The sequence below is a fragment of the Morone saxatilis genome, unplaced genomic scaffold (assembly GCF_004916995.1).
Source record: "Morone saxatilis isolate NCDOM2014 unplaced genomic scaffold, NCSU_SB_2.0 Contig10, whole genome shotgun sequence".
Taxonomy (NCBI): Eukaryota; Metazoa; Chordata; class Actinopteri; family Moronidae; genus Morone; species Morone saxatilis.
In genome coordinates this window covers 16,954,592-16,966,115 of record NW_023339652.1, presented here as the reverse complement: position 1 = coordinate 16,966,115, position 11,524 = coordinate 16,954,592, and the positions used below count along the sequence as shown (strand labels likewise).

At 44.6% G+C, this 11,524-nt stretch overlaps 1 protein-coding gene across 4 annotated transcripts in view; it reads left to right on the top strand.

Annotated features, from left to right (window-relative positions):
- sbf1 (SET binding factor 1) overlaps nt 1–10,576 on the top strand; it is a 61,831-nt gene extending 51,255 nt beyond the window's left edge. For 3 of the 4 annotated variants that reach the window (XM_035674185.1, XM_035674176.1, XM_035674160.1), the window contains 12 exons: nt 184–258; nt 781–953; nt 1,085–1,261; nt 1,339–1,440; nt 1,529–1,714; nt 3,022–3,148; nt 3,264–3,394; nt 3,529–3,873; nt 4,727–4,932; nt 5,292–5,379; nt 5,742–5,873; nt 6,438–10,576. In XM_035674185.1, coding sequence (XP_035530078.1) covers nt 184–258; nt 781–953; nt 1,085–1,261; nt 1,339–1,440; nt 1,529–1,714; nt 3,022–3,148; nt 3,264–3,394; nt 3,529–3,873; nt 4,727–4,932; nt 5,292–5,379; nt 5,742–5,873; nt 6,438–6,536 — 1,841 coding nt within the window. In that variant the 3' untranslated portion in view covers nt 6,537–10,576. The remainder of the gene's footprint in view (nt 1–183; nt 259–780; nt 954–1,084; nt 1,262–1,338; nt 1,441–1,528; nt 1,715–3,021; nt 3,149–3,263; nt 3,395–3,528; nt 3,874–4,726; nt 4,933–5,291; nt 5,380–5,741; nt 5,874–6,437) is intronic. The other variant, XM_035674168.1, reaches the window with a different exon arrangement.
- The last annotated feature ends 948 nt before the right edge of the window (nt 10,577–11,524 follow it).

Below are 11,524 nucleotides of genomic sequence, written 5' to 3'. Positions count from 1 at the left end.
TGTGTGTGTGAGAGAGTGTGTGTGAGAGTGTGTGTGTGTGTGTGAGTGTGTGTGTGTGTGTGTGTGTGTGTGAGAGAGTGTGTGTGAGAGTGTGTGTGAGAGTGAGAGAGAGAGAGAATATGAAACCATCCTCCACTGTGTGGTGTTGTTGTTTAACGGGCCGTCTTTGTCGTTTGACCTCAGCTCTGGGTCAAAGGGCGAAAGTCATCTCCCTCTCTCAGCCCAAAGTGTCTGGCAAGGCCAGGAACCCTCCTAGAGGTACAGTAGGCCCCGCCCCCTCCCCTCCTGTCTAACCAATCAGATCTGTTTCCCAGTAGCTTCACTGTGTTTGCCGTGGTTCCTGACTGATAGTGTGCTGTCTCTGCGGACTAATGGACTCTGTTATTGCTTGTGTTTAGCAGAGAGCTGCTGTATGTGCATGCTGCTGCTGTAGCAGCTCTGCTGTCTGACGTCCTGTTTGTTGTTTCCTGTTTGATTCTTCTTCTCTCTGTTGAATGTCAGCGGCAGTCAGAATCGACTGTTTCATCAGAATGTAGCTGTCATTGAGCCAGATGTAGCAAACTGGACCGGGTAGTGTTCTGCCTTGTTTACCAGCATGGCTATCAGCAGCTGTGGACGGTACACACATCAGTGTGTTTTAAAGGATCATTCCGCTTTATTACAACTTGGCTCGTAATAAACCGGAAAGATCCTTTAATGACTGTTTAACACATGAGGTTTGATGATTCAGTGTCATGGTTCCCTTGAAGATTCTATATGTTCTGTGTGTGTTAATCGCAGGTAAGTGGGGCAGTATCCGGGGCAGCGGGCGTCTAAGTGCCTACAACCCAGACGTGGGGACACGTCTGGCAGGGAAAGAGTCTCCACAGCCCAACGGAGGGCCGAGTGAGGCTCTGTTTCTTCGCCAGCAGAAGGCCTACCTCTACATCATTGGAGACAAGGCCCAGCTCAAGGTAACCAGCGACACGCTAATGAATGTTTAGAATGTGGATGTCCACTGTGATTAAGGAGAGAAGGAGTGCATGGATCCGCTCTGGAATGAGGTTCTGGTTGGGAGTTCTCAGTATTATCTTGTTGTGTCCAGGGAGGGAAGCAGGACTCGTTCCAGCAGTGGGAGGTGGTTCCCATCGAGGTGTGTGACGTGCGGCAGGTGAAGAACAGCTTCAAGAAGCTGATGAAGGCCTGCGTGCCAAGCTCCCCGACCTCTGACCCCAACATGAGCTTCCAGCGCTGCTTGGAGGAGTCCGAGTGGATGGCTCTGGTTAGTGCTTGCTGCTCCAGCCTGCTTATTTTGTGAGCTGTAGTTTTTAAACTAACTCTGCATGTGTGTGTGTTCAGCTACACAGGGTGCTGCAGGTGTCCGTCCTGGTGGTGGAGCTTCTGGATACGGGCTCGTCGGTCATGGTCAGCCTGGAGGACGGCTGGGACGTCACCACGCAGGTTTGACTGACACTCAGAAACGTTATTGCTGGGAGCTGATTCCCTGTAGCGAGGCATGCTGTGACACAGTGTGTGTGTGCGTGTGCAGGTCGTGTCCCTGGTGCAGCTGCTTTCTGATCCGTACTACCGAACCTTTGACGGCTTCCGGCTGCTGGTGGAGAAGGAGTGGCTGTCGTTCGGGCACAGGTTCAGCCACCGTGGAGCGCAGACGCTGGGCAGCCAGAGCAGTGGCTTCACCCCCGTCTTCCTGCAGTTCCTGGACTGTGTACACCAGGTGGGTCAGCTGTGTGTGAGGTCAGTGGTCAGTGGAAGGACAGTGCTGACAGGATGATTTCTGACTCCAGGAAACCACTGAATGAATGTGACGTACAGCTCGGTTTTCTGGTGGACATCCTGAGTGCTTTCATGGCTGCCATTCAGATATGCTTTCAAACTACTTCTAAATATAGCACTTTTAAAAAAAGTTAACTCTGATTGAGTCCATGTACAAGGAATTAGCACTTGACAGGATAATTGCACAGTGAGCAACTAAACACACATCAACAACGCAGTATTAGTAAGAGCTGAGACTATAAGCAGTGTATGATATATATGTCTTAACTGAAGGTCAGTGGCCCGCTGTTCTTTCCTCTTACTATATATATGTATAATGCCCTGTGTGTGTTTACCTGTGAGCCTGCCTGTATTTCCTGTTTTGCTGATTACTGACGTGAGTTCTGCCCTCGTATCACGCGCAGGAAGTGTGGTTTCATTTAGCTTCAGAGTTTTAACCACCGCTAAATATTCTGCTGTCCGCCACATCAGAGCAGATGACCATGTTATTGTTTTTTCCGCTCTCTGTGCTGTATGAAAATAGCATCTTTATGAAGAATAGAATGAGAGGCATGGTGCAACTGAAAGAACACACTGACAAACAGTTGCCATTTATACTGGTAGCCGTTACACATGAGGGCTTTTCACACTGAACTGCCCAGAGCTAAAAGCAGTCTTAGAACCTTCTTAGCCCCAGGCTAAGGTAGCTGTTAGCACTAGGCTACGAATGCTTTCACACTGACACATTCCTGGCACATTCTAACCCCAACTTGCTGTAAACATTGTGTCACGTGTTCCAACCCAGGGCTAGTAGAAGTGCAGTGTGAATTGTATTGCCTCCTGCTTAGCCCTGGGTTTAGGTTAACTCTGGGTTAAAAGTGTGTCAACTCTTATCCCAGGGCTATGCTTATAGGCAGTGTGAAAGGCTCTATTGAATGGATTTCTTATATACATCTGTTAAGTAATAAATAGATGACATACAATAGAATGTGTACAAGCTTTAGTAGTGTCACTGCCGTTGCTTTTCCTTTGAAAAGACCACTTTTGTCCTCGGAGACAAACAGAGTTTTAGAGGATTTGTAGGTGCCTTCAAACCTGCAGGAAATCTCCATCTTAAAGCCAGTTTATAGTTCCTGCATCCAGGTCTGTAGGGGTCTGTGGGACATACATTACTTCATCTGTCCATGTCTGCACAACGCTGTGCACACTGGCTGTCAGCATCCCTTTAAACTGTGGCCCTGACCTGTTTCTCTGCCCCTCCACCCTCAGATCCACCTCCAGTTCCCCATGGAGTTTGAGTTCAGTCAGTACTACCTGAAGTTCTTGGCCTACCACTACGTGTCCAACCGCTTCCGCACCTTCCTGCTCGACTCCGACTACGAGCGCATAGAGCTGGGTAAGAACATCTCAGAGTCTACAGGGTGTGGTTTATTCAAAGCAACACAGTCATAGATACAGCGTGTGTGTGTGTGTGTTCCTGACGAATCCTGTGTGTGTGTGTGTGTGTGCAGGAGTGCTGTATGAGGAGAAAGGTGAGAGGAAAAGCCCCCAGGTGTGTAAGTCCGTGTGGGACTACATCGACAGACTCAACAAGAAAACGCCCATCTTCTACAACTACATGTTCTCTCCTGAGGATGAGGAGGTGAGCCCACTGCACTCACACCCAACAGGACGCAACACGTACAAACAGACCCACCAGCCAACATTTAACACATTCACGTTTATTCAGTCATCATCAGCATCATAGGAGCATTGAAACACAATTGTGTGTTCCAGGTGCTGCGGCCGTACACCTTCATCTCTAACCTGAAGGTCTGGGACTTCTACATGGAGGAGACTCTGTCGGAGGGGCCCTCCTACGACTGGGAGCTGAGGGGCCGGCAGGAGCGCGTGGCGGAGGAGACGCCAGAGAAACCCGACACCAGCGGCCCCAAATCCCAGCGCCACGTTGTGTGGCCGTGCTACGACAGCCTGAGCAAGGTGGTGCCTGACGCCATCACCAAGCTGCTGCAGGACCTGCAGAGTCTGGAGGCTGAGCTCGGCCAGACGTCCGAGAAGTGGAAGGACACCTGGGACAAAATCAAGACCACGCAGAGAACTGAGACCAAACTGGAGAGCAAGGTGAGACCAAGGGTTTTATTTTAGCACCCAAGAAGATCTCTCTACTGAACTGCACAGGAATACAGTAAATGTTCTGTTCAAGTACAATCTTTTGTAAAAATTCTCAGAAGATCAGGTTGCAGATCCAACACACTGAAGTTTTGGATTTCTGAGTGAACAGATTCTCAGCCTGTAGGGAACAGAGTTCAGAGTTTCACTGACAAGTTGACCAGACTCCATAAATAAAACCATCTGTTAGTCTTTTCAACAATCACTGATGCTGATTTGGTAAAAAGAAATTCTTAATTCACAGAGTTAGATGAGAAAAACAGCAGCTTCAGTCACTCAGCTCAGCTGGAAACAGAGGCACATCTGCTGAGGACACCATGACTCCAATCTATCTTTTCATAAAATAGTTTGCTGCTATATTAGTGTTTGAAATTCCTCCATTCCACGCTGTGTGCAGCTCTGTGTCAGAGAGCAGCAGTTACTGATCTACAGCCATCAGCTGTGTCCCCATGGAACCAGTGTATGTACACTGAACACCTGATTGACAGGCTGTTTTAAATTGAATGTTAAGATGAAGACAGATGGTGGTAACAATTTTCCACTGACATCTTGTGGTAGACAAGCAGAATGCAGTTAATTACATAAAGGACTGTTCCGTGCTGTCTGTATGTTTGAAGTACAAATAAAGTGCATTTTTAAAGCATACTGAAGCCTTTAGATTATTGGCATATTGTTGAGTGGAAATGGCTAAATTAAGTGAGTGTTTTAAAAGTCATTTCTAACGGTGAGTCTTTGAAAGCACTCCCACTGGTTCATTGGTTCAAACTCACTGAAGCTTGTCCTTCCGTCCGTCTTTGTTCCTCAGCCTTCGTTTTCCAGCTCTTTGCTGATGTCGTCCAACCTGAGCCACCAGCGCCGTTCTCAGGGCGTCTACCTGCAGGAGAGCGGCGTGGGGTCCTCCATCAACCTGGCTCTGGAGTGCGAGGCCAGCGCCACCTCCACGCCTGTAGCCGGTCGGCCCAGCACCAGCACGCTCTACAGCCAGTTCCAGAGCACGGAGAGCGAGAACAGGTCTGTACTCCTGGCTCTTTACCAAGGCACTGAGAGGAGAGCTGGTCTGTGTGAGGATTTGTAGTGTTTTTAAACAAAGCCACCCCCACTTAAACGTCCCTGAGAAAGACGCCACATGGCTCACTGCTCTTTGACGGGCAAACTATCTGTGAGTGACAGATACAACTGAGAAAACAGACACAGAGGCTTCATTTGTATACATTAAATAGACAAACACATCACTTGGTGTGTGGACTTTTCCACATTATGTGTGCAACAGTTATAAGGCAGCGCGGCTGTTTGGTCAACAGTTGAACTATCTTTCAGAGAAATCCAATGTCAAACATGTTTTAATTTTAGTTTTGACTCTCTCCCACCAGGAGTTTTGAAGGCATCCTGTATAAGAAAGGAGCATTGTTGAAACCATGGAAACCACGGTGGTTTGTGCTGGACAAGACCAAACATCAGGTAAGATGGAGGGGTGCTTAGAATGAACCTGGACAATGATCGCATTCCTTATAGAGCTAAATATTTTTATGGCGGCCTGCCATAAGGTTGGATTTGAGCTGCTGAATGTTTCTAGTAAAAAAGTTAAAATTTTATTTATTTATTATTCTTGAGGTTAGTAATTTTTCTTAACAGCATAGTGGGGATAGTGACACTTGGCACAGGAAGTTAAGGGACCTTGCGATCCTGGTACCATTTTGAATCTTAAGAATACATTGGGTATTTGCTGTTGCCCTGTGGCCCACTACGAAGTTTCGGCTTTGGCCCTTCTTCCTTAAACTATTAAGAAGTGTCTGTCTTTAACAATGTGTCCCTGTCCCCAGCTGAGATACTACGAGAGCAGGCAGGACAAGGAGTGTAAAGGGGTGATCGAGCTTGCTGAGGTGGAGTCCGTTATTCCAGGAACGCCTACCATGGGAGCGCCAAAAAACATCGAGGAGAAGGCCTTCTTTGATGTAAGTTCACATTCACTTCAAGTCACTCTGAGCCTGTCTACAGCTGGGATTAACATGTGGCTTGGTGATACGATCGCAAGTGGACACTTCTAAATACAAGCGGAAACGCCCGCCGAGACGCATTGTGATCACTCAAACCACTTCCTGGTCTGGAACGCATTTGACCACATCTTTTGTAGTGTAAACGCTAATGCATCCTGGGCCACATAGAACGAACGCCTACTCAGCTGACGTGCTCTCAGTACACAGAGCATGCTGAGATAAGCAGCAGATGTTTGTGAACACACAAACTGTGTTTGAGTTGATTTGACCACTGAACTAGTGACTGCACTACCCCCAGACTCCCCTAAACACAATTTTGGGAGTTATTGAGTGAGGAGAAAGTCATGGCACCAGATTATTGTGCTACATATAGCAGTCAACAAGTGAAACCAGATACACACAAACGGTGTCCTTTTTAAGCTGAATGCCTCTCTCTCACCTCTTTCTTGTCACTCTTCAGGAGTCACTATCATTTAAAGGCAATTAACCATGGTGGAATTCATTTCTTTCCTGTCATTTCAGCTCAAGACGACCAAACGAGTGTACAACTTCTGTGCCCAGGACAGCCTGAACGCCCAGCTGTGGATGGACAGTGTTCAGAACTGCCTGTCAGACGCCTAGAGAGGAGGCGGGACTCTTTAAGGAGCAATGCAACCAGGAACGAATGAGCAGTGCTGCGGCACCTGACGGACATCGCTGCCGACCAATCCCAGCGGACTGGGAGAGGGGAAGGGGCCTTTCACCACTTAAGCTCTGTTCTGTTCGCTAGTGTTGAACTAATAACCTTGCGTCACAACGTTTCAGTGTTTTTGTTATAAAAATAAGAAAAGAAAAAAAAACAAGTGTCCCTGAAGAACCACTCGCTGTCGTCTCATCAAGTTGCTGCAGCCTCCCACCTCCCCGACAGTCTGACCACTGTGTGCGCTCGATGTCCGTACGCACACAAACAATGCATATTAAAGCACGTTGTTGCATTTCTGGTGGCGCCCTGCAGCTTGGACCAGCATGAAGATCTTTCCAGACCCTCCAACTGTAAACCACAACCCGCTCTCCCTCCTACTAACCCCACTCGCCCCTTTAAGACACTCCAAGGAGGAATGACGGAGGAGCTGCAGTCGCCCATCGGCCCGGCTACGTACAGGACTCGGACTGCTCAGGAGAAAGATCAGAAACACGCACTGGCGGGTTGACGGACCAAAACCCTGAGGAACACACAACGCCGACAGCCAATGCTCTTCCTCCTGGTCCTCAGAGGTCTCTGCTCTCTTTGCCTCTCACTGCCTGGTGTCGCCCATTCGCAGTAATATTCAGGGGACGTTTTAGAGGAAGTTGAGTGTGTTGCTGCAGCTGCAAAGGGGAGGGAGGGAGGGAGGGGGAGGGCTCCTCAACGGTTCATGAAGGATTTCCTCTTCTTTTTTTGTTTTCCAAAATCTCAAATTTTTACCAGAAAGAGATCAATGCCCACCAGCTGTCCTCAGCAGGTGGTGATATACTGTGAAAGCCATGAATCAGTCGTAGAGATCAAACCAGGAGAGCCAGTTGGAGATTGGAGTGCGTCAGGTATTGAGTGTGTCGGTGAACTTTCACTGAGAGTGTTTACAAAGTAGACAAAACTTCCCTCACTAAGCTAAACTCTTCACCTGTGTTTTTAATCAGTACAACCACTATTAACATTCAGATTTTTAAGGGATGCTGAAGGAAAAAGGAGGGATTTACTTTGTAGTGATGTCTTAAACACAATCTATAGAAGGAGATCTGGAAGGTAGGAGATAAAGAGGAGGGATACTAATGAACAGAGTGATATTATGGGATGCTTTGGAGAGACCACAGTTTTTAGAGATGGACATTGACTCACCACAGTGCTCAAAGTGTCAGAAACTAGATGTTATTTAAAGGAAAATTCTGGTGTTTTTCAACCTCCATCTGTTATGACTATGGATCACGAAGGTAAACACAGAAATTAGCCCTCATATATTAGCTATTGTAGCTAACAGCAAGCTAGTTTGGTAAGCCAGGCATCCAGCTGCCTGAACTATCTAGCTGTATGGTTAGCCAACTTGTGTTTTACCCATTTATCTGCAGAACTCAAACGTTTATTGCTTATCGTTTCACATACAGCAAGATTACAAAAAAATATCCTGATTGAATTTCCCTAGAGGACGATAACATAAAAAAAAACATTTTGTTTGCTAGCTTATCTACATAAATTGTTAGCTAGCTAATTAGTTAGCTTTTTTGTTAAAAGTAGTTATTAGATTAGCTAGCTTTTGCTACAGAGCAAAACTTTAACTAGCTAACTAGCTAGCTATGGATGGATGTAGATTTTCTAGCTAGCTAGCATTTTGATAACATAAGCTAACTTAAGATGTGACTATATTTATCTCTTATCTTTTAACCGTCCTCAAAATTTGGTTGTTTTGTCAACATAGATAAGCCTAGCACATAGCAATGGAGAAAGTTGAGCAAGGTTCTGAGGGAGGATTGCTCAACTGTTATTGGAGCACAGAGCAAAAAGAGGCGGGACATAGGAAGGGTCAATTATGGAAGTAAGCCTTAGAGTTGAAAAATCCCAGGATTTTCCTTTAATGACAGGTAAAGTCATGCGAACGTCAGAGCTGGTCACAGAGAAAGAATGTTCCATCACATTCTCTACTCGGTGTGTCAGCTATGAATCTGATGCTGCTCAGACGCACTTCACCTGTCTGCATCAACAGTCCACCAGTGTCGACACCAGTGTTTAAGTTTGGCACTTGTTACTGCCTGTGCTTAGATGAGTCTACGTCGGTTAGAGTTGTAGAGAAACAGTACGTTTAGCTGGAAGGTTTCAAACATCGTCACTTTTTTTATTTTAATGTCAATGCTTTGTCAGACTGCCTCCCCCCACCTCTATTCACCCCTCTCCTCCACACACACAAACCACTCTGACCCACACTTGTTAACACAAACCCTGCTATGTAAAATAAGGTTCTACTGCTGTCTTTGTTGAACATAAAATTTGAAATTGTAGATTTTTTTTGTGTCTAATAACTCCTTTGTATATACTACTCCAGATTTGTATGTAACGTTATGGTAGTAATTTATTTAACTTGTCTCCTCAGTAAGAAAGTTCCTCAAGCACCACTTTATTTTTAAATTAGGAATTCAATGTGCCATTTGTTTATTTCTGTATTAATGTGACTAATGCTCTTTTTTTTTTTCTTTTGAAAAATGTACAAGTAAACCCTCAGTCATTTTATTTTTTTTTGGTAAACATGGTTACTCAATATCAACCGTTAATGTTAGAGTGGAAATGGTGTGTTAGTGGAAGAGGAAGACTCTGGGCTGGTTTTTAAAGGCTGGTTGGATTTTACTGTGTTGCTCGCCCACAGTGGTGGGATGTTCTGGACCAAGGTTACAGTCATAATAAATTTCACACATATTAAGTCTTCCTGGTGCTGGGTTCTGCTGACTGGCCTGCTGCTAGCTTAATGGACTCCTGTTGTGTTCGTTAAATTGTGACGAGTTGGGGCACCTAAATATACAGAATCAAAGATGCCAAACATACTAATATTAGTTAATAAAGTATTATTAATTATATTTGGTAAGTTTTGGGGATTTGGTGCATTCACAAACCTTAAACAGTAAAGGAAGGACAAGGTTTTAATGCACTCTCTGGGCAGCTCAAGGGTTGCACCTGTAACCACACCCAAATGATGTCATGGTGTACTGTCGTACCCTTGAGTACACTACTGCATCACATCTGCAGCAAGGTAGGAAGTAGGGCTGCAACTAACGATTATTTTCCGATCGATTTGTTTGATCAATACAAAAAATAATAAAGAAATGCCCCTCATGTCTTTGAACCTGTTTTATATGACCAACGGTTCAATTTACTATCATATAAGGCTAAGAAAACCAGCCGGAACAAGAGACTTTTTTGCTTAAAACAATTATTGTTGTGGTGTTGCGTTGCTTTTTAAGTGGACAATCACAGGATGGTACAAAAACCTTTCCTGTGAACCATAAATCCAAGTTTTAAATGATTGTCAGGTTCTCACTAAATATTTTACTTTTTTTTTTAATTGATGTGATCCCCTGACAGTAGCTGCCTGATCTACAGTATTAATAAGCATGCTCATAATGTTAAAGAACAAGCTAAAGTATCTGTAGGCTCCTGTGTTTAACTGCCATCACACCTACAGGCAGATACACTGAGTCATTGCTGTGTCCGTTTCTAGAGACGGCAGCATCCATTATTAGTCTGCTGGAGGTCTAGTAAGCAAGAAAAGTCTACAGCCAACATCATGACCATACATCCTAAAGTTTAAGGTGACCTTGTGCATCTTAAAATAATCTCCCCCCGAGGAACAGACGGACCAAAGTGACAGCAGGAACTACTCCCGCAGCCAGAACCCGCCTGTGGGAAGACTCAGTGTGTCCTTGTGTTTTGACTGCAGTCTACATCCAGTTAGACCCAGCTCATCTTTTCACTCTAGTTTACTCATCTCTCTGTGGTAACGCTCTACAACAGCTACATTAACCACAACAACATGACATAATCCTTTTTATTTATTTTGGTTCCTTTTTTTAAATTAGAAATGACTTTCTGAGCCGGGTTATGTTGTCAATCATGTCAATATAGTTTTTAGAATCCAAATAAAAACTGTGGGTTTAAATGTTCATCTGTGTTGTATATTGACTCATTTCACTTCACATAACACACCACATACCAGTTATTGTAGTTTTATAATACTATTTCACTTTTTACTTGTTTTCAGTTAGTTTCCAGAGAGGGTTCACTTTCTATTATTCCAAAATGTAAAGTTTTAGTTTTTATTAATTTCAAACACACCTCAGTCTCCTTACACCAATGCCTTCTCATGCTTGTTAGTTAACAAAAAAAAAACCATTTACTTAAGTTTTGTAAGAACATAATATTGTTTTAGTAAGGATTTGTTGTTTTTATTTCAGTTAACTAAAAATATCTTTTCACACCTAGATTTAGATTTAAGTTATTAATGAGCAATTTTATGCTCAATTTCAGGTTTATATTTGTATTTGGGGGCCTACTACAAAAGGTTTACATGCTTTTAAGTTAAAAAACACATCATTTTAGTCATACTGGCCATTGCTGCAGCACCTCTTTCCACCCTGTCTAACACTCAGTCTGAGCTCCTCCCTCCCTCTCAGCACTCATCTGCTTCAGCCCCACTGTTTGTAGCTATGAGCTACAGTAGCTTACGTAACCGCTGCGTGCTAATCAAAGTTACACAATGTTTCCAAGAAAATGTATTCCTTCAGTTTCACCGTTTTTTCCCTCACTTGTAGCTATATCGTCACAGCATGTGGATAACGTTAGCATTGAAGTGTGAAGTTACAGAAAAAGCAACATTACAAACAGCTGGTGGCATCCAAACTACTGTCATTATTACAGTTTCTCTTTACTGTCCCTCAATATTACATTAGTACAACACTGCCCCTGGCCTGCTAACCACATAATCCCTGTGCTACATGCTAACACCACATTGAACAACCTACAAAGGAAACGGTAAAACATGACCCGTACCGCACTTACAGCTGGAAGTCGGTCAGCCAGCGTCTCCATCCTTGAGCTTGTTGGTAAAACAGAC